The sequence below is a fragment of the Suricata suricatta genome, chromosome 10 (assembly GCF_006229205.1).
Source record: "Suricata suricatta isolate VVHF042 chromosome 10, meerkat_22Aug2017_6uvM2_HiC, whole genome shotgun sequence".
Taxonomy (NCBI): domain Eukaryota; kingdom Metazoa; phylum Chordata; class Mammalia; order Carnivora; family Herpestidae; genus Suricata; species Suricata suricatta.
In genome coordinates, this window is record NC_043709.1 from 70,325,864 (window position 1) to 70,349,543 (window position 23,680).

Consider the following 23,680-nt stretch of genomic DNA (forward strand, 5'->3'; position numbering starts at 1 on the left):
AATCACAGAAAAAAATGAACACAAAACAAAAATGGACAAACGATATGAAGTCAGTCCACAAAAGAGTAAATACAGTGACTCAATCTTTTGAAAAGATGTTTAACTTTCTTCAAAATAAGAAAAATGAAAACTAAAACTATAATGGAATACTAATTTTTATCCAAAGCTCTGCAAAAATCAAATTTCCTTTGACTAAAGATAAGCAACACTCTCATATATTAATGAAACAAGTAGAACTTGGTACAGACTAGGGAAAAAAATGGCAATATCTAATAAATATTAAATGCACATGTGCTTTGACCTGGCAATTAATCTTCTGTGTATATGTGAACAGGTGCACAGCAAAGATTGAAAGCAACCTTAAATGTTGGTCAGGAGGGTACAGATTAAAAAGAATGTTGTACACTCATATAAACAATCATTATGCAAGCCATTTCGAAAAAAAGTCACCCCCTATATAATACAGAAAGAATGCCAAGATACACTGGTAAGAAAAACAAAGAACAAAGAGTAGAGTAATATGTTGAATATGCTGCCACTCTGGGAAAATAAAAAGGGTATAAATATATATGCATGTGCACAGAATACTTCTGGAAGTATAAGCAAGAGAAGGAACAGTGCCTGCCACTGGGGAGAACTGGGTGGGTAAGTATAGGAAGACGAATATTTCCAATGCATGTTTTATACATCCTATAGTCCATAACAAAAATAAGTAACTATACTTAAAGATCTTGGAAATCATTCAATAAGCATCTCAGTCAGAGGCACATATGACTGTAGATCTCAAGATTTTGAGTTCAAGCCCCTTGTGGGGTGTACAAATTACTTACAGAACTAAAACTTTTAAAAAATGGATTTAAAAAAATAAGCATAATGTGTAAAGTGACGGCAAAAACTATGAATATAAATTAATAAACTTAAGGAAAACAAGTAAAAGTTAAATTTTGTAATTAATGAAACAAAATAAACTACAAGAGTTCTAGGGAAACACTATATAGAGTCTTAACTTAGATACTATACTATACTACTATAGTATACTAGATCTATGCTATATAGATTAACACTACAATATTAACATTACTGGTTTCCCACAAAAAATGTAAGAATAACTACTATACTACTTACTTGAGTCCTTTCAGGAATCAAATATAAAGTTTTCAACAATCTCCTGTAGGAGGGGGAGGAAAATACAGACATAAGAATTTGTGTCTGTATAAATCAACCAAAAGAAAAATAATGAAGAAAAACCTTTCATTATTTGTATAAATAAAACCCTAAAAAATAAAAAATGATGACCATTAGTAAGCCGAACTCCCTTCAAACACATCTTTAAAAATAGAAGAGATTATTTTGACCACCAGAGGCCACCCAAGTTTCATAAGAACAACCACATTTTATTAAAAGAATTCTCCTCCTAATTTTGCCAGTTGAGAGCTGGGCAGGACCTCTCTCTTATCCTTTTCTCTAAAAGAACTGTATAACGTGTTTAAGGTAATTTTTATCTAGAATATTAAGAACGCTAGCTTTAAAATATATCACCTACTTAAAAAAATCTAGCATCCTTAGTCTGGAAATTCCTATAGTGTTATATTGGCAATAAATAGTCCCATGTTCAAAAGTCATCCCAAAATCAAGGAAAGAATCATTAACTCATCAAAAACTACTAAATCTAGATAAAATTTGATGAAAAACTTTTTTTTAGATTTTTTTGAGGACAGTTGACACCCAACATTAGTTTCAGGTGTACAAAATGGTAATTATATGGTATGCTACGCTCACAAATGTAGCCACCATCTGTCACCATACATCACTATTATGATAATATCATTGACTATATTCTCTGTGCTGTGCTTTTTTATGCCTGTGACTTCATTCCAGAACTTGAAGCCTGTTATCTCCCATGATGGAGAACTTTTTAAGACTTTCCCCCAAAAGAAATAAAGCAGGTTTAGGTAAAATGAAGACAGTAACAATTTAAGCGATGTGCAAATCATGATGAAAATTGCAAATCTATGAACTAGTCTTATCTAAAAAAAAAAAAAAAGAAAGAAAAAGCAGGTAAACTAAGTCTACTCAAGCCTACAGCTCTATCTACCACTTTACAAGAAACTCAAAGGATAGGATTGGCTCTGCTACTAAGATTAGGCCCACTTAATTGCTACACAGAAATTTTGTGCTTACTAGCCACGTGCAAAGATAAAGCTATATTTATAGGCTTAAATTTATAGGTTACTCCCGATCTAGTTGCTTTTTTCTGCCTGGCAGTCTGCAAGGCAAATAACAGAATTTTATTATTATTACTTCAAAATATTTCTGCTTTAGTTAATCTACAATTTACAGAAGCTTAAAAAAGGTAGCAAAGAAAGTCAGAAGTATATAACTTTGATGAAAACCTAGCAACTAGAAACAAAGCAGTGAGTACAAGGCAAAATTAAAAATATAATCAAAATCTGGGCTGCCACCTGGGTGACTCAGTCAGTTAAGTGTCAGCTCAGGTCATCTCACAGTTCATGGATTCTAGCCTCACGTCAGGCTCTGTGCTGACAGCTCAGTGCCTGGAGCCTGCTTCAGATTCTGTGTCTCCCTCTCTCTACCCCTCCCCTGCTCACTCTGTCTCACTCTCTCAAAAATAAATAAGCATTAAAAAAGTAAAAAGAAAAGAAAAATGTTTAAAATCCCAGAACTAGGGACACCTGGGTGGCTCAGTCGGTTAAGCATCCAGCTTCAGCTGAGGTCATGATCTCACGGTTCGTGGGTTCGAGCCCCGAGTCAGGCTCTGTGCTGACCGCTAGCTCAGAGCCTGGAGCCTACTTCAGATTCCCTCTCTCTCTCTCTCTCTCTCTCTCTCTCTCTCTCTCTCACCCTCCCCTGCTTGCATTCTGTCTCTCAAAAATAAAAAAAATTTAATTTTTAATTCCAGAACTAAATTAAAAATGTATTTTAGAACATAATGAAAATCGGGGGGGAGGGTACTAACACTGATGCCAATTAAAATGATCAAAACAGAGCAAAATATCTACTAAATTTAATCACTGGTCAGTGGTTAGGGAGAGAGAAGTGTAGGAAAGTTAGTTGAAGCCAAGAGGGATGCCTGGGTGACTCAGTCAGTTAAGCATCAGACCCTTGATCTTGGCTCAGGTCATGATCTCATGGTTAGTGAGTGGAGCAAGCCCACATTGGGCTCTGCAGTTGACAGCGTGGAGCCTGGCCTGGAATTCTCTCCACCTCTTTCTTTTTCTTTCTTTCTTTCTTTCAAAACAAACAAGGAAAAATTTTTAAAAAAAAAGAAAAGAAAGCCGAGAAAACTGAGTCTTAAGAGGTTGCTCAAATGTGGATGAATGATGGGAGAATCCATAAAAAAGTAAAGGAATAATGGAACATGTGCCTGAGAAAGAGGGAACTGACCAGAACCAAGATTTTCATTGTAAAGGAAGGGGAGAGGGGGAGGCCTGCAGGGAATAACAGACTTTCATTTCCTTCACTTTAGTACATATTATCTCTCCTATCTCACATAAAGCAGAGGCTCTGAAAAGCTCAACTCACAGAGACAAAGCCTGGAATCAGTCAAGTATGCATAAATTTAAATCCCAAGTCCCTTTCATCATATTGTATTGCTTCACAAAGGTAATAAGCAAAGACAGAACAAATTCAAGAAGTATTAAATGCTAAAACAAAGCAGAAAACTAGAGAAATTCACTGTAGGCTTGTAAACTTAGAAATAAGGTAGGAGAAAAATGTCATTCCAGAAGACTGGCCTGGCAGTATACAAAAGAGATTAAAGGAGAAAGGCTAAAGAAAAAAACAAAGGCTAGAAGACTAGGGCAGTATTTTTTGACACTATCCATAGTACAAACAATCATAATTTTCTTTGTAAAAACAAACCTACAATATTTTCTAATACAAATAGACCCAACAAAATGAACTAACGCCAAGATGCCTAGAAAAATTAGTCACAAATTAGCTCTTAACATTAATTAACCTGAACTCACTGCTTCAGAATAACCACATGACTTAAAGTGCTGCGTTTTCTACTAGTTTCACATTTTACTTGACTTTTCAGTGCTTTCAGGATGCCTCTTATATAAGCCCTACCGTAATGTATTAAACACTTAGGAAATTCTTGATTGTCCAGTGTTAAGTGATCAAGTAACCGAAATTATAAAAGTAGACAAAAATACCAGATGTTTGCTTACGTATGCTTATAAATATAAATCTTACTTCAGTCTTAACTGATCAGCTTCCTTCCAGTCTTTCACCCTCCATTTCACCTTTAAAAAGGGATACTCAGTTAACTTTGCTGATACATCATCCATACGAGAAGTTTTCCTGATCAAGGATCCAATTTGCTTCACATCAATTAACTGGAACAAATCCAAACTCCTCTGCTCTCCATATGATCCTTCTATCATCTCACCTAAACTCCAGTTCTCTCCAAAAAGATCATTCATGCCAGCTTCCTCGCTGTGCAACAAAATAACACACACCACCCTGGAGCTGTTTGACATATTTCCCAAAATACGTCTTTCCATTCTCTCATTCAACTTCAAACCATGCATGAAGACTCAGCTTAAAAGCCCATTTCTAAGCCTACAACACTAAAACAAATTCCAAGCTGGTGACTGGTAGGCCACTGGTGACTTGTGTCTGGCCCAGGTGTTTTTGAGGGGTTTTTTTTGTTTTGTTTTTTTTAAATAAAACTTTATCCCAGGGGCGCCTGGGTGGCTCAGTCAGTTAGGTGTCCAACTTCAGCTCAGGTCATGATCTCACAGTTCATGGGTTCAAGCCCCAGGTCTGGCTCTGGGCAGACAGCTTGGAGCTGAGAGCCTTCTTCAGACTGCGTCTCCCTCTGTCTCTGCCCTCCCCCATTCATGCTCTGTTTCTCTCTCTCAAAAATAAACAAACATTTTGTAAAAAGTTAAAAAAAAAAAACACACTTTATTCCACTGACAACACTTAACTGGGAGAGATTACTTTTAAAAACTGTATTTGCAACTATTATTGAAAAAAAATACATGCTCTGGAAACATTGGAATCATGTTTGAACAGCCACTATCAGCAGAAGCTAAACAGCAGCAGAGCCCTTTCCAAAGATTCTTCCATTTTAAAGTTAGAGGACATGTTAACAGCATGACTTCTGAGACTGTACCTGCAGCAGGTTCAATCAAAGAAATACCTGGAGGCACTTGGGTGGTTCAGCCGGTTAAGCGTCTGGCTTCAGCTCAGGTCATGATCTCATAGTTCAGGAGTTCGAGTCCCAAGTTGGGCTCTGTGCTGACAGCTCAGAACCTGAAGTCTGCTTCAGATTCTGTGTGTGTCTCTCTCTGTCCCTCTCCTGCTCGTGTGTGTGCGCTCGCGCTCTCTCTCTCTCTCAAAAATAAACATTAAAAAAATACCTGACTGCCTGTTAGGCATTGGAGTTACAAAAATAAACAACAGTCCCTCCCCCACAGCCTAGGCAGTAGAGAAGGCAAAGAGAGAAGTGATTAAATAGGATACATGTGGCAGGGCTATGAGGAGGAAAGTAGAGGGCACTTTGCACATGGCACGGGTACTTAACTCTCTTGGGGAGGTGGTTTACAAAATACCACTCAGAGAAAGTCACAGGAAAACTGAAAACTTTAGCAGGTGTAGGAATTATCCACAAAGAGGTAGAAGGAACATCAGAGAAGTCACATACCTCAGAAAGAGAAAGAACTTCCACAAAAACCCTGGGGGGCTGGAAAAATATTCTGACGAAGTGAAATCAGCTCAATATGGCAAGACCCATTACTTAACATTAAATTCAGGTGTTAGAGAAAGGGCTCAACTGAAAGGGCTAAAGGCAAAAGCCAAGTGTTAGCTATGGTCAGGAGATGAAAGAGAATTTCCATAAAGAGGCTGACAATGTAAAGAGTTTAAGAAGGGAACCAGAGGTCTCACGGAGCTCAGCTGTTGTGCTGAGGGGCGAAATGTGTAAGAAAAGGAGGGAGAAGCAGTGATAGCCTAAAACAAGGGAGAGGAAGGAAGCAGAAAGCAGCATGGGAATGAGGGTGTAGCATAGAAGACCAAAGGGGCTTACATCTTGGGCGGTAACCAAAAATAACGGGGATGTGAAGCATGGCAGTTTTGGCTGGCCACAAGTTTGCCAAGAGAATTAGTCCCAGCGGTCCCCTGGTGGACGTGGAGGCATTCGGGCCTCTCAAAATTCAGCTGCGCCCTGGATGCACTTCCTTCTTTCTAGAAGACATCGGCTTCAATCTGGATTGATTGTGCAGACTCCAGGAGAGGCTCTGGATTCCAGGCTGCTGGCACGCAGGCTCCCAGGGAATGGTTAGAGGCCTGGTCTGTGTGTGCTGGTGGGTAGAAGTATAAACTACCTTGCATTAGTTTCTGAGTTTTCTGTAAGAATGATGGGCCCGTTTACCTCCTCTCAGAGAAAAAGTAGTGTGCGCCCATTACAGATTTACAGGAAGGAAAAAGGCGCCAAGAAGTGCAACATTTGTCCATACCAACAACTCAAGATGAGTCACTAAGTGAATCCAAGCTGACCTTGTCTCCCAACTAGACTGAGATATCCACCAGAAAAAGGCCTGTTTTACACTTTTTTTTTTTGTAGCTCTCAAAGTGCCTAATACCGAACTGGGAACATCGAACACATTCTATAAATTAAGCGACTTCCTAACTGATCTTGGGTCACTGAAGTTACCTAGTCCAGTCCTCGTTCTGCATAATAGGGCGCTAAAGAGAAGCAAACCTGTGCCTCAGACTCAACAGTTTCCTTTACTCCAAACTCCACTGCGTCTCTACATCCTCAACCGCAAGGGCACGATTCAAAAGCAACGGGAGCCTCCAAGTCCCGCCACTGAAAACACCCGCCCGCCTGCTCTCCTCATGCGTAGCAGCCCACGCGCTCGGCCCCATGCACCTCTCGGAAAGGTATAAGGCGCTCACCGACTCTGAGCCACCGGGAGAGCCCCTAAAAGAAGTCGTCCGCTCGTCGCCGCTCTCCTAGGCAGCCACTTCCGGCGCGCTCAAGGACGTCAGCAAAAGCGCCTGCCTCTGGTCCCGCCTCCGGGCCCTGGGTCCCGCTACCGCCAGGAAGAGGCGTTGCTCTCGCTACCTTCCTACACTCCGGCGCGTGACTCCTCCCCGGACCCGTGATGCCAAGGCTCCAGCGGGGGACGAGGAAGAGTCGGGCTTGAGCCCCAGCTGAGTCGAGGGCTCGCGGTCTTGTCTCCCCGGCCCGCCCCACCTCAAGGTAAACGCCCCTCAGCTGCGGGCTTTCTCCCAGCGAGCCCCTACCCGGAACCGGCCGCTAAAAAGATCTGCCCCTCTCCCCCCGCATCCTTTTTTCCCGGCCATTTACCGTTTCATTGCCCGCCTTCGCAGTTCTCACCAGAACGGCTAACGTGTATTTTCAAACGAGAAACTTTTAAGATGTTGAGTCCCTGCAGTTGTCTAATAAACTCTCCCCAAAACATTTCAAGCATCTAGCAATTTTTTCATTACTCCCTTAATTGGCATGTCAATATTTTGCCATTTGTGTTGTCCCCTAACCCCATCTCAAGTACACACGACACACGCTTTTTAAATCGAAAATTTGAGCCTGGTTGAGTACCATATTAATTTTCACAGATAGTCTGCTTTGTAAAATACGCAGCGAAAATTAATTACAAATTATATTTGTAAACTAGAAATACATATACAAGTCATTATCTTTCAAGGTGCTGAAACCTATTTATATAATCAAATGTATTGTTTAATTATTTGGCAGTAATATGCAAAATTAATGATTTGAAAGAACTTCACACCATCAGATTGTGAGGCTAACATTTTCTCATAACACCCCTTCAGAGAAAAATATTAAAACAACCAAAAAAGGTACCCAAAACCAAAGCATTAGTGAAAATGAGCGGCTAAGGTTTTTTCAGAGCTACAAGGTTCTTTCTGTTGTGTTTGGCAAGGTATGAAACCTTATGGAAAAGCACTTCTTGCTCTTAGCCCTAGAGAATGTTAACAGCTTTTTATTCATCTGTTTAAAATTCATTCTTCCTTCACACCATAATCCAGCTCTGGGATGGTTGGTGTAACAGCTCTACTTGAAAGAAGGACCAGAAGGCTCTTTTAAGTGGTGTCTGGGGAGAAGAAATTAGTTAATCACGGAGCTGGAGTCAATACTTCTAGTCCCAACAAGTGAAGAAGGTGTATTAAGTCTGGCATAATTACATTATTGATTGTCCATATTGGTTTGGCATGGAATGAAGAATACATGGTTTAGACTGCTTCTGGGTTTGTTTTCCTTTTTAGAAATGAGCGGTGGATTGGCCCCAAGCAAAAGCACAGTGTATGTATCCAACTTGCCCTTTTCCCTGACCAACAATGACTTATACCGGGTAAGTAACTTTTAGTACAACTATCTACTGAATAGTCTATTTGAGGTACAGATGTAGCTAAGGCAAACGGGCTTGGGGGGGGGGGGCAAAATTCTTAGTAAGTACATTACCATGCACTTACGCCACGAATAACAAAGACCTCTGTTGAAAACATAAGTAAAAAATTGACAATTTTATAATTTCCAAGGCAAGTTTGTAGTGCTTTCATAGAGAATAACACAAGTTCTTTATAAACACAGAAGACACAGCTAGAATAATGAAGTGGGAGCAACTTATGATAGGCTGATTTTTCCTGATTGCTAATTTGACTTCTTGAAACTGCTGGGGTAGAGGTTTTGGACAAAAAGGCTGATAAAAGCAAACAGATCCCTTTACTGACCCTCAAATTCTGAAAGGATATTTTAATTTATATATGTTAGAAATTTAACAGTTTAGTAAATGTTGTTTTCAATTCAGGATAAGAGCAATTGAGGGAGAAAAATCCAGCATCTTCTATCTCTTCTCCACCTTACAGAGAACAAAATTTCCTGCTGCCCCGTCTTGCAGATGAGTGGTTGAGGGGAACTGAAAGGAATGACATGAATCCTTTCTTCCAAGTGTGCCCTCTTCTCTATGCTTCTCTGGGTAGATGTTAAGTACAGAGATGCTGCATAGTATTTGATTAATTAGTTAATTGAGATAGCTTGAGTCTCAAAGAACAGAGAAGAAAATGAGTTTCAGCTCTTTCTTTGCACCAAAATAGAGATGTGCCTGTATTTATTGATCACTTAACCCATGCTGAGCACTCTCAGAAGTACCAAGAACATGGCAATGAACAAAAAGATGAAAATCCATCTTGGGACTGATAACATAGCAAGTTAAAAAAAATGATGTTAAATATTAAAAAGTCAAATGATATTATTATTTGGATACTAAGTTAATGCTAAGATGTTAGGTGCTGAGGAGTAAAAATAAAGGTTAGGGGCAACTGGGTGCCTCAGTTGATTAAGCGTCCAACTTCGGCTCAGATCATGATCTCTCAGTTTGTGAGTTTGAGCGTCACATCAGGCTCTGTGCTGACACTCGGAGGCTGGAGCCTACCTTGAATTCTATGTCTCCCTCTTTCTCTGCCCCTTCCCTGATCGTGCTCTCTGTCTCTCAAAAATAAATAAACATTAAAAAAATAAATAAATAAAGGAGGTTATTAAATGTTAGGAATGGAGGTAAAATTTTACATGGACAGTCTAAAGCCCGTATTGTGAAGGTGACTTTTGAATAAAAATCTAAAGAAAGTAAGAGACAGCTGTGTGGATATCTGGGGGAAAAGCATTTCAGGCACAGAGTAAATCAAGTGGAGAGAAGAGGAAGGGCAATCACAAGGAGGTAAGCCCATTTAGGGGCGCCTTGTAGGAACTACATACATCATGGTAAGGACTCTGAATGAAATGAGAAGCCATTAGAAAGTCTCATACAGAAAACTGTATTGGTCTTCAAGGTTCACTGTTGCTAACACTGCAGTCCCGTTATACTACATTCCAGCAGTGCACAACTTAATCATAAAACTCAATTGATTGTGTAGATATCAATGTATTCTGAAAGGCTTTTCTAAGACGTAATAAATAGGAACTATTAGTGTATAGGTAGTGGCTGAAACAGAAATAGATGAGACCGATTCTGGTAAAGATGTAGAAGTAAAAGGGAAGATAGGGCCCAACCATAAAAAACTACCAGCAAAAGAATGGGCAGAAGAACAGAGACTGATGGAAAATGATATTTCATTATAGAAGCTTTTTTGTTTTATGTTTTGTTTTATAAGCAGTCTAAGGATCTGTCTTCTGAAATAGTGATTGCTTAATGGGGTAGACTAGGAATAATGATATCCCACAACACTGAAATTAACAGCACATGGTTTCTCTGTGGCTGGGGTGGGGTTGATAGTTGCCATGGATATACCACAGGGACACTGCAGCTGGGCAGTGTGTGCCTTCAGCGTGCCCACGTAAAAAGCGGGGTTGTTTCTCTGTATGTACTCTTGTTAGCAATTTAGGAACTGGGGCAGATACTGTGATTCCAAGGTCAAAGATAAGAATATTATTCTAGTCAATAAAACAAATATATATATCCATAGGCCCACTTTATAGAGTAAATGCCAAAAGTTTTCACAAGCTTTAACAAAGAATGTGGTCAATTTATACAACCTGAAAATTTAATGTCTTATGATTTTAAATTAAATTGTAAATTATTATATGGTCTTTTGTTTCAGATATTTTCCAAATATGGCAAAGTTGTAAAGTAAGTATTCACATCAAATTTTGAAATGTCAATTAAAAGTTTATCTGACTTTACTCTTTCATTTTTTTAAAGATTTATTTTTCATTAAAGCAGATATTTGACATAACAAAGAAAAACAGTATAATTTGGTCATTTTTCTGAACATATAAACACGTATAGATAATTTTTTCAAAGGCTTGATTCTATACGTGTGATTTTGTTGTCTTTTTTTTTTTAATGTTTATCTATTTTTGATTGAGAGAGAGACAGTGCAAGTGGGAGGATGGGGGAAAGACAGAGAGACAGGAAGACACACAGAATCTGAAGCAGGCTCCAGACTCTGAGCTGTCAGCACAGCACCTGATGCAGGGCTTGAACTCTTCAACCATGAGATCATGACCTGAGCCAAAGTTGGACGCTTAACTGACTGAGCCACCAAGGTGCCCTTTAAACTTGACATTATACTATAAACATGAGGTGAAACATATACCCTCTAATTTAAGGATTTCTTGGTATTGCTTTATATATCACAATTTATTTAAACAATATAATTTCTTATATTACTAAGAACTAAAACCGATTCTATTATACAATAGAAGACGCAAATTAAAAGCTCTGATTAAGTACATATTTTGGTTACTAGAAGGTACGTTATCATACTGTAAATGGATTTCATTTGTCAAATAAGTAGAATATATAAAACAAATAATGCATATGACATGCAGTGTTTATGAGACTGATAAATAGAAAACATAGTCTCTGCTTTCATAGAAAGAGATCCAACTGAAAAGACTGGAAGCATACAGAAATGGTAGAGATGATAGCAATTGGGGCTGAAAGTTACAAAAGGACAAAAGGAAATTCTCATAGTCACTATTTTATATTTTTAAGTTTATTTATTATTTTGAAGGGGGGGAGTATAAGAAGTGGGGGCAGAGAGAGAGAAAGTGCAAATGGAAGCAAGCATGAGTGGAGGAGGGGCAAAAAGAAAGGGGGAGAGAATCCCAAGCAGGCTCCAGGTTGTCAGCACAGAGCCCTACGCAGGGCTGGAACTTCCAGACTGAGATCATGACCTGAGCGGAAATCCAGAGTCAGATACTCAACTGACTGAGCCACCCAGGCACCCCTGATTCACTATTTTAAATCAATCATGCAACTATGTTATGGGGCAAAGAAATAAAAGCAAGATATTATCATTCTAACTATCTTATAACCAGTATATATTCCAGTATAAATTTAAAATTATATTTAAAATCCCAAGAATTTAGAGCATACTTATCTTGGCCAGTCTTTTTTTTTTTTTTTTTTTTTGTAGCTTTGGATGTTAAACAGTTGAAGTTCATTTGCATCCTGAAGTTAACTTCTTTTAAACTTCCTCTTTTACTAAGAAAATTATCAAAAAATGCTTCTGGGTAAACTTTGGGTCTTCAGAATTTTGAAAAATCATTATTATTAGTCAGAGCACTAAAAATAATTAACAATGAGCACAGAAATATGCTAGGCATCATTTTAATCTTCTTACATATATTAAATCATTAAATTCTCACAACTACCTTTTAAGGTAAATACCATTATTATTCAAATATTATTAACTATAAAACTGAGGCACACAGTAAACCTAAAATCATATTGCTAGTTAGTGGTGTAGACAAGATTTGAAATCCAACAGTTTGGCTTCAGAGCCTAGTCCCTTACCATTTCGTTACCTTTTCTTGGTTTTTCTTATCTGTCAGAATCTCTTAATGAATTTCCATATGAATATATAATTATAAACCATGAGAATGCTATGAAGTCAAAGACAGAGTTATAAGCACCTATAAACAGGGAAAACCTGATCTAGTCTGGATAGTCAGGGAAGGTTTACCTAGATACATATCGTTTGAATTGAAATCTAAAGGCTGAGTAAAAGGTAGGCAAAAAGAGTGGGAAGAACATTTTAGGTAGAGGGACTAGCTGTGCAAAGGCCTTGGGAAAAGATAAAAAGTGACATCATGAAACAGAAGGCCGGGGCACCTGGGTGGCTCAGTCAGTTGAGCATCTGACTTCAACTCAGGTCATGATCTCTCCATTTGTGGGTTGGAGCCCCACACCGGGCTCTCTGCTTTGGATCCTCCATTGCCCACTCTCTCTGCCCCTACCCCTCAGGTGCACACGCTTATTCTCTCTCTCCCCCCACCCCCCGCCCCCAAACACTAAAAAAAGAAAAGAAAAGAAAAGAAACAAGGCCAATATGATTAGAAATGAGTAAAAATGAGGGAGAGAGCACAAGATGAGTCTAGAGATGAAAACAGGTTCCTAATCTTTCTTCTTGGCCATGTTACAAGATATTTGGTTTTCACCCTAAGAATATCAGGAATTCACTGGTAAAGAATTTTACATGAGAGAGTGACATAATTTGAATTTTTAGAAGCTTATTCTGGCTTCAGTGTAGAGATTAGATTGGAGGGAAACAAGAATAGATGCAGGGAGATAAGTGGAAAAAGCTATAACCGTAGCCCAGGAGAGAAATGTGGACTAAGATAGTATAGGGGAGAGGGAGAGACTGGTCCGATTTGAGAGGTCATCAGCCCGTAAAATGGTAATACTTAGTGATGTACTTACTTTGTATGTCAGGGTTAGGCGAGTGAGAAGGAGGTGTTATGATAATACCGAGGTTTCCCAGAATAATGTCTGCTTCATACTATGACCTTAAATGAGTACATCTCGTGCTGGAAACATGAGACTCATCCTAGATTTGTACTTGCTAATCTTTGGTGTAATAATTTTTTTTCTGTTACCTTCGAAGATATCTCTTTCAAAATAGTATATTATAATTGGTTTATAGGTTTCTCTACCTCTATAAGTTTATTTCTGAAAGTAAAAACCTTGTCCTGTGGCCTTTATTTATCAGTGCTTATAGAGCCTAAGCTTGAGGCTAATGGAGTGACTGACTAACCACACGAATAAAATAGATACATTCTTTTGAGAAACAGTTTCCTATTTGTATCTATCTTTTTGTTTTCACATACTGAGCTCGGCTTAATAGGGGTTACAAAGACAATCTTAAAGGAGTTTATATTAAAATAGGTCTGATGAGGCATGATTTATACATAAATAGATTTCACTAAAGACTAGCAGAAAGGAGGAGAAATTATTTCCAGGTGAAGAGATTAGAGAACTGACATGTTCTGAACTCTGAAAAATGAGTGAATGTTTAATGGGCAAAGATTGAGAGCTGAAAGGAGATAGGAGCCATGTGAATAAAGGCACCAGTCTGGAATAGTACAGGCCATGCTCCATGCACATTGAGCAGTTTTCTGTGGCTAGACCTCATAGTTTGTGAGTGAGAAGTAGTGAAAGATGAGGGAAGTGTGAGCCAAATCATAATGGACACTGATTACAAGACCAAAAGATAGGCAAATTGAAGCAACAAAGATTTTTGAGGAAAAGGATGACATGATTTTATTTATTCCTTCAATAGAGACTCTCTCAGCGGTGTATGTGAGCATTAACATCAAGGGAACTTATAAGAATACACTATTGAAACAGCAGTGCCATTGAAGACAAAGCTGTGGGAATGGAAACAGGGACAGATGACTCTGAAAGCCGAGGATGCCTTTGAAAGCTAACACTTCTGAAATAGTACTTTAGGAAAATATGATAAGTGGCTTTAACTGACCTTCACAAACATGCAGATTCCAAAAAGTTAAAATAATGATCTTCATATTTCTTTCAAAATTGGTTCAAAAGTTTCCTGGATATCCTCAATTAACTGTGGTGACTCTGAACAAGCTTCCTCAAGAGTGTGGCTTCTCTTCTTTCCTGCTAAGCCTAATGAATAACAGATGGGCTCTTCTTAAAAACTATGTTTCCTTTTTGAATGAAAAAAAGATACCCTTTTCTCTTAATATAGTGGCATCTTTTTACCAGTTTTATTCCAGGGGCTATGTAAGTACCTACAACCAAATCCAAATAGAACAAAGTATAATAATGTGAAATGTAATATTAAATAAAATGTCTATTTATTTATTTGTGTCCTCCTGACTATCCTCCTGTTACTTCAGGTTTTTAGAAAATTATTAAGCTTTGTCTGGCTCTTTTTTTTCTCTTTTCCTTTCTTTCTTTCTTTCTTTTTTTTTTACCATTTGGAAATAATCACAAATTTATAAGAAAGTTACAAAAAATAGTATAAAGAACATCAAAATATCCTTTTGCCTCACTTACTTTATCATTTATCATTTATCTCTTGTATAGTATATATGTACATGTGTATATATATGTGTGTGTGTATACACAGTTTGTTTTTGTGAGTTATTTAAGGGTAAGCTACAAACATCATTGCCCTTTACTCCTAAATAGTATGTATTTCCTAAAAATAGGTATATAATACCACAAAATCACAGTATGGTTACCAAATGCATAAATGTATACTGATAAAATACTATTGTTGAATCAATTATCCATGTTCCAGTTTTGTCAGTTGACCTAATAATGTCCCACATAGAATTTTTCTCCTCTAGTACAGTCAAGAGTTAGAGGTTAATTTTAACTGTCCTATCTTTTTAGCCCCCCTTAATCTGGAACATTTATAAAGAATATAGCTCTCTCTCATCTTTTTTTTCCCCCCTCCTTTTGTGTTTTCCTGATGTTGCCTCATGAGTACATTAGAGCTCTATGTACTCTGGGCTGGTAACTGTCTAGGCGATGTTGTACTCTGGAGTTTCACATCTGGACCCATACAGTGTGCATGTGTCCCTCATTAGTGACAATAATTTGGATCCCCTAGTCAAGGTGTTGACCAATTTTTCCACTGCAGAATTACTTTTTTCCCCTTTGCAACTAATAAACGGTCTGTGAGAAACATTCTTAACATAATGTTATATTCCACATAAAAATTTCATTTAAATTTAGTATTTGTTCATCAACAAATCATCTTCTTGCCTGATCCAGTCTTTATTAAGATTGTTGCAAATGGTGATTTTCCAATTCTAGAACTTCCTTTGACACATTCTGCTGTCAGGGAAAACCCTCCCTTCTCCCCCATTTATTTATTTGATGTGGACTTATAAATTACTACTTTTTTCTGTGGTTTATAACTTATTACTGTACTTAATTATTTTGGTACTCAAATTGTCCTAGATTTGGCCAGTGCAAGCTCCTTTAAGCTGGCTTCTGTATTCCTGTGCCATGCCTCATCGTTTCTTTTCTTTTTTTAAGTACTTTCTTTCTGGCATAACAAGATGTTCCAAGTTCATCTCGTACCTACCGTATTGGGATCACCGTTTCTCCAGAGAGCCCTAAACAATATTTAATCATATTTAATGAGCAAGGGGGGCACCTGGGTGGCCCAGTCAGTTAAGCATTCAACTTCAGCTCAGGTCATGACCTTATGGTTCAAGGGTTTGAGCCCTGCATTGAGCCCAGTGCTGACAGCTCAGGGCCTGGAGCTCAGCCTGCTTCAGATTCTGTGTCTCCCTCTCTCTCTGCCTCTCCCCCTCTTGTTCTCTCTCACACACTCTGCCTCCCTGCCTGCCTCTCTCTCTGTCTTTCTCCCTCTCTTGAGAGCTCTCAAAAATAAACATTAAAAATTTAAAAACGAAAACAAATGAGCTAAGGTCCCAAGGACTAGGGATGCATAAAGTCCCAGGAGAAAGAACAGGCTCTGTACTCTCATCATCATCATCCCTATCACTTAAGTGATGATACAGCCAAGAACTACAGAATTGGAGATACTTCAATGGGGGATTAAGGAGGGCACTTGCTGTGATGAGTACTGGGTGTTGTATGGAAGTGTTGAATCACTACATTGTACACCTGAAAACTATTACGCTGCGTGTTAAATAACTGGAATTTAAATTAAAACTTTTTAAAAAAGAATACCAATATAATTAGAGTCTAAAACCTAGGGAAAATAATTTAAGTAAATCAATTTTACTTTTTGCATAGAAGAGAATACCTCAGTTTTGTTTTTTCCTGTAGAGTAAGGGAATTAGTAGAAAAAAGGAATTATGCTTACACTTAAGATTCTGTTCTCTCTGTAATCTCTTTCCTTCATTCTTCAATCTCTGATTAATGTTTGACTTTTCAGGTACTTCTGTCTTAACTGTATTCACTTTTGTTAAATCACATTTTCTCATTTACATTCTTCTCAACATCCCATAACTTTGAAGAAATAGTTGACTTGTCAACTGTATATAATTTCTCTTATTCTGTAAGTGGTTTACTAACTCTTTTTTGAATACCTCGGTTCTCCAGATGTTCATTAGTAAGTTTTATTTATTGCTGCCTTATTTTTAACTGGCTATTTGTTTATGCTTTAAGGGTTACTATAATGAAAGATAAAGATACCAGAAAGAGTAAAGGAGTTGCATTTATTTTATTTTTGGATAAAGACTCTGCACAAAACTGTACCAGAGCAATAAACAACAAACAGGTAAGCCATTAATTCCCAGCAAGATTTTTAATCCAAGAGCCTTTGTGCTCATCCAGACCAAAAATGTGGGGTTACAGTGGATGGTCAAGTGATGGATCAATAGATTCTGAGGGTATTTAACTTACAGGAAAGAGGTCAAACTATTTGGGTACCGTAAACACTGGCAGAATCTAAGGAATAAGGACCTACTCCTTATTCCTTACACCAAAGTAGGCAATTAATTGCTACAATAATCTAAAATAAAATGGAATTGAAAATTTAAGGAAATGGAATCAAATAACTATAGTTTTAGGCTTCAATGAAATACATCCTTCTGCATTTACATTTTTCTCTGGTTTAGTTATTTGGTAGAGTGATAAAAGCAAGCATTGCTATAGACAATGGAAGAGCAGCTGAGTTCATCCGAAGACGAAACTACTTTGATAAATCTAAGTGTTATGAATGTGGGGTAAGTATACCTAAAACTTAATGTAATTTTCCATAGTTTAAGTTATTTTTCACATGAGGGTTTCATTTATGGTCTCTACAACTTCTGGCTGACCAAAACCAAGTTATGAAAGTTGTTTTACTTTGGGACTATCAACTCATATAAGTAAACTCAATTGAAATGTAAAGATAACCTGAATTGGGTAATATAGAATGGTATTTTCTCCAGTTCCTAAATCTTCAAAAACTGTTAAAAAGTGCTAGACTAATTATTTATTATTGCCTTGAAAAATTTTTGTGACCCATAAATTTTTGTGATAATACGATTCTCTTTGTGTGTATAATAGTTTGTCAATGCTTAAGCATCACAGTTAAGTATAAACACTATCATATGACCAACCTATCCTGTATGGGATATTGTGTTTTAAAACTTGGGAGGGGTTTTTTTTTCTATTAGTATTGCTAACATTTATAACTGAACTATCGCCAAATTCTTTCTTATAGTTTATCATTACCCATTTAAACTTTTGGTGAGTAGGGAAAATATATGCACAAGGCCGGTAATAATGATGGTAACCACAAGAATATCAGTCTAGGGCTCATTGGCAATTTCCCAAATGTCTATATCAAATACTTAAAAAACAGAGTTCAGAGGTACTAACGGGGAGATGGGGAGAGGTTTACTGAAAGACATTTTCCTGGATACAAAATCACATGGAAGGGCGCCTGGGTGGCTCAGTCGGTTAAGCAGCCAGCTTCGGCTCAGGTCATGATCTCACGGTTCGTGGGTTCAAGCCCCGCATCGGGCTCTGTGCTGACAGCTAGCTCAGAGCCTGGAGCCTGCTTCAGATTCTGTGTCTCCCTCTCTCTCTCTGACCCTCCCCTGCTCATGCTGTCTCTCTCTGTCTCTCAAAAATAAATAAAAGACATAAAAAACATTTTTTTTTTAAATCACATGGAAGATACAAAGAAATCCTTCACTGCCACACTCAACCCCTTCCTCCCTGAGGACATATAAACAGATGGATGGATGGTACATTCTGTCAATTCCTATGATTCTGATACCTCATAAGTTAATATTTTAGAAACTATTCCAGAGTCCTGAATTTTGTTGAAAAGAAAGGAAGGTAGGGAAGAGTAGTTATAGTTAGATAGATTAGCCAGAAATCCTGGATGAATCTGTTTATCTTTTTGATTTGTGGATCCAAAAATTTGTTATATTATACTTTTTTTATATTATACATTTTTATATTTCTTAAATTTTCCCCTTCCTAAAATCTGTATACATTTTATTTAGCCTGGTTGTCCCTTAAGTTACTTCACTCTGAAAACATTTTTATATATGGAGTATGTTGATATTATTTCAAAAACAGTTTGTCTAAATGCATTCACTTAGCAGATCATTAGCAGTAACATCTCTTGCGTTCAGCCATATCCCCAGATATGTAAAGTACACAGTCTGTTTAATGCTTTCTAAAATGTACTTGAGAAGCATGATTATTTTTCTCTTCTATTGTTCTAATCCTGGCTCAGTCTCTCCCCACACCCTTACTCTTAAGTATCACTTCTTCAGTGTGTTTGGTGAGCTAATGTTCAGATTATAGTCCATTGTGTTGTGTTTTACAGCTCATCCATGTTATACCTCATTTTAATTTGTCTCCTAGCCACATTAAAAAAGAAACAAGAAAAAGTTAGTATCTCTTTCTATCATAACCCAATATATATCCAAAAATATTATCATTTGAATATGTAATTAATATTTTCAAAAATTAAGGTATTTTACATTCTTTTTTTATCGTCTTCAAAATATGTATTTTACCCGTACCATGCATGTCAATTCAGGCAAGTTATCAGTAGCCATAGAGAGCTGTGGTTAATAGCTAACAGTAATTGGACAATGCAGGTATAATCCAGATATGAAAGGAGTAAAGTGAAATTAATGGGCAAAAATTTTAAAAAGAAAAAAAATTCAAATTAAAAAAAAAATTTTTTTAATGGGAAAAGTGAAGACTTTAAATTTTCCATTTTTTAAAAAACAATGTTAAGTAACATATTGGAAGTTAACAGGAAGGTTCTGTCCCATTCTATCAAAAAGTTAAAAATTTTACATTAAGGTAGATGGTTCATTTAAACTTAGAATTATTTAATACCCTGAATCTTGAGATTTAAGATGTTTGAAGGAAGAATACTTTTTTGTTCTTAGTAAAGCTACTAAAATATTCTTTTATTGTTAAGGTAGTTTATTGGTGGTTTAATATCATAATCTCTTTCTTATAAATAATAAAATTTAAATATTAAAGTAACGTGTATTCCTAATGTGAAAGTATTCTTTTTTAAGTTCTAAAGCCTTCAATCAGAGGGTACCAGGCAAGTTTCCATTAATAACACACAAATACAACTTTTTTCCTTTTCCTTTTAATGTGAAACAAAAGGAAAGTGGACATTTAAGTTATGCTTGTCCTAAAAATATGCTTGGAGAACGCGAACCTCCAAAGAAAAAAGAGAAAAAGAAAAAAAAGAAAATTCCTGAACCAGAAGAAGAAATGTACGTATATCTATCTACTCTTACTAAACACGCTATTGTGTTATTGCTGCCTTTTTACTGTTGGATGAGTACATTCTGATTGTTTTTAATAATTTAGTGAAGAAGTAGAAGAAAGTGAAGATGAAGGGGAGGATCCTGCCCTTGACAGCCTCAGTCAAGCCATAGCTTTCCAGGTACTAAATAGTTCTTTTAAAAATGCAATGCTGCCTTGGGTTCGTTGTCTTATATTCCTTGCTTTATTGATCATTTCATGGCAACCTTCGTCTCTCCCCTTTACCTCTTAACTTTGGGAGACAGGCTATTTCTCTAAGGTTTTTATTTTTACTTTTATTTTTTTAATGTTTTTTATTTATTTTTGAGAGACAGAGAGAGACAGCACGAGCAGGGAAGGTTCAGAGAGAGAGGGAGACACAGAATCCGAAGCAGACTCTAGGCTCTGAGCTAGCTGTCAGCACAGAGCTAGCTGTCAGCACAGAGCCTGACGCAGGGCTCGAACCCACAAACTGTGAGATCGTGACCTGAGCCGAAGCCAGATGCTTAACCGACCAAGCCACCCAGGCGCCGCTCTCTAAGGTTTTTAGAGCAGTGTGACAGAAAAATTCCCATTGGGTCTTTCTAGATTTTAAGAGCCCCACAACATTTTTATATTATTATTATCTTAAATATTTATTATTCTAAAAGAGAAAGTATGAGTGGGGAAAGAACAGAGAGAGAGAGAGAGAGAGAAAGAGAGAGAGAGAGAATCCCAAGCAGGCTCTACACTGTCAGCATGTGATTCAAACCATGAGATCTCAAACCATGAGATCATGACTTGAGCCAAAATCAAGAGTCAGTTGCTTTACAGACTGAACTACCCAGTACCCCAGACCCCACAACATTTTCAGTATCTTATTCTGATTTCATTGTGAAATTGAGCATAACTTTTTGATTAAAGTGAGTTTAGCCAAACAGAGAAGATTTTATTAAATGAAAGACAGGTTTTAAATGAAGCTTTATTTAACAAAACCAAAAACATAGTTTTGACCATTAAAGGTCCTAATACAAGTATATGAAATTTTAGAAGGCCATATAATCTTCTAATTTCTATAAAGTTATTTTATTTTAATGTTTGTGGTTTATAAATTATAAACACATGCATTATTTTTTCTTTTCTTTAAATAATGTCATTTTATATAATATTCATACTTGCTGAAGGCTTCATTTATAATGTACCTGTTAATTAGTAGGAATTGCCTAGAATAATTTTGAGGTAACACTGTGAATCTGGGACATAACTTTGGGGGTAGGAGGGGTATTCTGATGAAGTAGAATGTCTGCATGAGCTGGAGGGCGGGGAGGGTTGGCATTTATGGTCTGTTTTTGCCATGTTTTGAAATAATGCACTGTAAATAAACAGATTCCTGGTTTTGTTTTGTTTGTTTTCTGAATCACATTGTAGCAAGCCAAAATTGAAGAAGAACAAAAAAAATGGAAACCCAGTTCAGGGGGTCCCTCAACATCAGATGATTCAAGACGCCCAAGGATAAAGAAAAGCACATATTTCAGTGATGAGGAAGAACTGAGTGATTAAAGTTATATTTATTATGTAAATATCATTAATTTTCTTTATCTTAAGTTCAGTTGGGACTAAAGATTACTTTTAGAATTTGAACATAAAGAACACTTAGTACCAAATAATTTTTTACTATAGAATAGTTCATAGGAAATTGAAAATAATTTTAAAGTATCATGTTTCTATCTTGCCTTAGTAGAGTAATAAAAATAATCACTTGGTAGTAACCATTAATCTTGAAAACAGTTCATTTGAATAAAACAGATCATAATACTATCATAGTATTGCAATTGTCATCTCAAGAAAAAAATCGATGTTTGAGAAACTCATTATAAAAGTTTATTTGTATTTGATTGCTTTACATGAAGACTTGAAATTTCATCTTTAAGACAAAAACTTCATAAAGACTGGAAAATACTGACTGATTTATTGTTATTAACTGTTAATAAAATTTTCAAGAGAATTTTGTTTTTAAATGTGGGTGTTTTGCTATCCTATTTCTTTTAGTTTTATCCCAACCTACATACATTGTAATTATCCATAAAGCATAAAGTAGCTTTAAAAGGCTTATAACCAAACAGCAATTATTTGGATCAAATTCTATTCCTCAGAAACAACTAACTTTTTTAGCTGTTTCTTCTCATATGTATATGCATATTGCTATATAAAATCCATATATTTCTGCCTCTTAATTCATAAAGCAGTAAAGGAGGATTTTTCAATCTCCTTTACTAGCCCCTACCCTCCTCCATCTTGCCAATATGGCTATGTTAAAAGTTTTGATTAAATCCACAGTTATTGTCTTTATTTTATGACCATGTAAATATTGCTCACTTCGGGGCGCCTGGGTGGCTCAGTCAGTTAAGTGCCGACTTCAGCTCAGGACACGATCTCACAGTCTATGGGTTTGAGCCCCCATTGTGCTCTGTGCTAACAGCTCAGAGAGTGGAGTCTGCTTCAGATTCTGTGTCTCCCTCTCTGCCCCTTTCTTGATAACTCTCTGTCTCTCAAAATAATATAAAGACATGAAAAAAATTTTAAGTAAATACTGCTCACTACTGAGTCACTGAGTATGCTGAGATTACATTTTTGTAGAGTTAATAACTGCCTCATCTTTTCATTTATTATATATCTTTTCATTTATGACTAAATCTTCTATATCCTCTGCAGGTGGTTGACCATCACACCCTTTCTCCTTTCCCCTTCCCTCTTCAGCCCTCAGTTTGTTTTCAGGATTCAAGAGTCTCTCATGATTTGCCTCCCTCCCTCTCCCTAACTCTTTTCCCACCCTTCTCCTTGAAGTTCTTTTTAAAAGAACACTCATTTAGGGGCGCCTGAGTGGCTCAGTTGGTTAAGCATCCACCTTCGGAACTTTAGCTCAGGTCATGATCTTGCAATTCGTGGGTTTGAGCTCTCCTTTGAGTTCTGTCCTGACAGCTCAGAGCCTGGCGCCTGCTTCAGATTCTGTGTGTCCCTCTGTCTCTGCCCCCTTCCCTGCTCACGCTCTGTATCTCTCAAAAATATACATTTAAAAAAAATTTTTAAACACCCATTGATTGTTTTAATTACTAAGAACAATCAAAATATATTTTTGAAAACTATAAAGCCAATGAAAGTCTTTAACCACTCACTAGCAAAGAAATCTTCTAGATTTCAATGAGGAAACCAGAATAAATAATTGAATGGTGGACTCTACTTTTTGTTCCACCCAATAATTCATTGAATTTAAAAGAAAAAAGTAGAGGACAAAGTTTGCAATAAAATATAGGTAAGTTTTTATATGAATACCTTACAACAGAATAGAAAATGAGCTAGTGAATATGTAGAAAATTAAAACTAAATGAAAAATATTCTTTATCATTAGTTATTATTACAACCAGTAAGAACATTTTTTACCTAATTAAAAAAATCAGTGGTGATGAAGATGACTTAAGAGTACTTATAGTATTGTAAACTGGCTAGTTACTGAAGGGTAATTTAATAAGTATTAAATATTAAATACGTTCTGTTGTTTAAACCAGAAATTATATTCTATTTATCCTCAGGTTCTAGTCAGAAATACAGGTATATGTGTGCAAAGCTATATATATATATATATATATATATATATATATATATATATA

General features: G+C 36.8%; 2 protein-coding genes across 11 annotated transcripts in view; one reads left to right on the forward strand and one right to left on the reverse strand.

Moving 5' to 3' along the window:
• The window catches only part of PPHLN1 (periphilin 1), a 150,131-nt gene extending 143,113 nt beyond the window's left edge, over nt 1-7,018 (reverse strand). For 4 of the 8 annotated variants that reach the window (XM_029954894.1, XM_029954893.1, XM_029954890.1 and 1 more), the window contains exons 1-2: nt 6,931-6,999; nt 6,059-6,332 (exon numbers count right to left, since the gene is read on the reverse strand). In XM_029954894.1, coding sequence (XP_029810754.1) covers nt 6,059-6,098 — 40 coding nt within the window. In that variant the 5' untranslated portion in view covers nt 6,099-6,332; nt 6,931-6,999. Of the gene's footprint in view, nt 1-1,125; nt 1,169-6,058; nt 6,353-6,930 lie in introns of all 8 variants that reach the window. The other 4 variants (XM_029954889.1, XM_029954888.1, XM_029954887.1 and 1 more) reach the window with 4 other exon arrangements.
• Nucleotides 7,019-7,030: 12 nt separating this feature from the next.
• ZCRB1 (zinc finger CCHC-type and RNA binding motif containing 1) overlaps nt 7,031-23,680 on the forward strand; it is a 23,509-nt gene continuing 6,859 nt past the window's right edge. For 2 of the 3 annotated variants that reach the window (XM_029954896.1, XM_029954897.1), the window contains exons 1-8: nt 7,031-7,237; nt 8,287-8,372; nt 10,615-10,643; nt 16,923-17,034; nt 17,375-17,482; nt 19,893-20,005; nt 20,103-20,178; nt 21,444-21,590. In XM_029954896.1, the coding sequence (XP_029810756.1) occupies nt 8,289-8,372; nt 10,615-10,643; nt 16,923-17,034; nt 17,375-17,482; nt 19,893-20,005; nt 20,103-20,178; nt 21,444-21,575 (654 nt within the window). In that variant the 5' untranslated portion in view covers nt 7,031-7,237; nt 8,287-8,288 and the 3' untranslated portion in view covers nt 21,576-21,590. Of the gene's footprint in view, nt 7,238-8,286; nt 8,373-10,614; nt 10,644-16,922; nt 17,035-17,374; nt 17,483-19,892; nt 20,006-20,102; nt 20,179-21,443; nt 22,034-23,680 lie in introns of those variants that run through there. The other variant, XM_029954895.1, reaches the window with a different exon arrangement.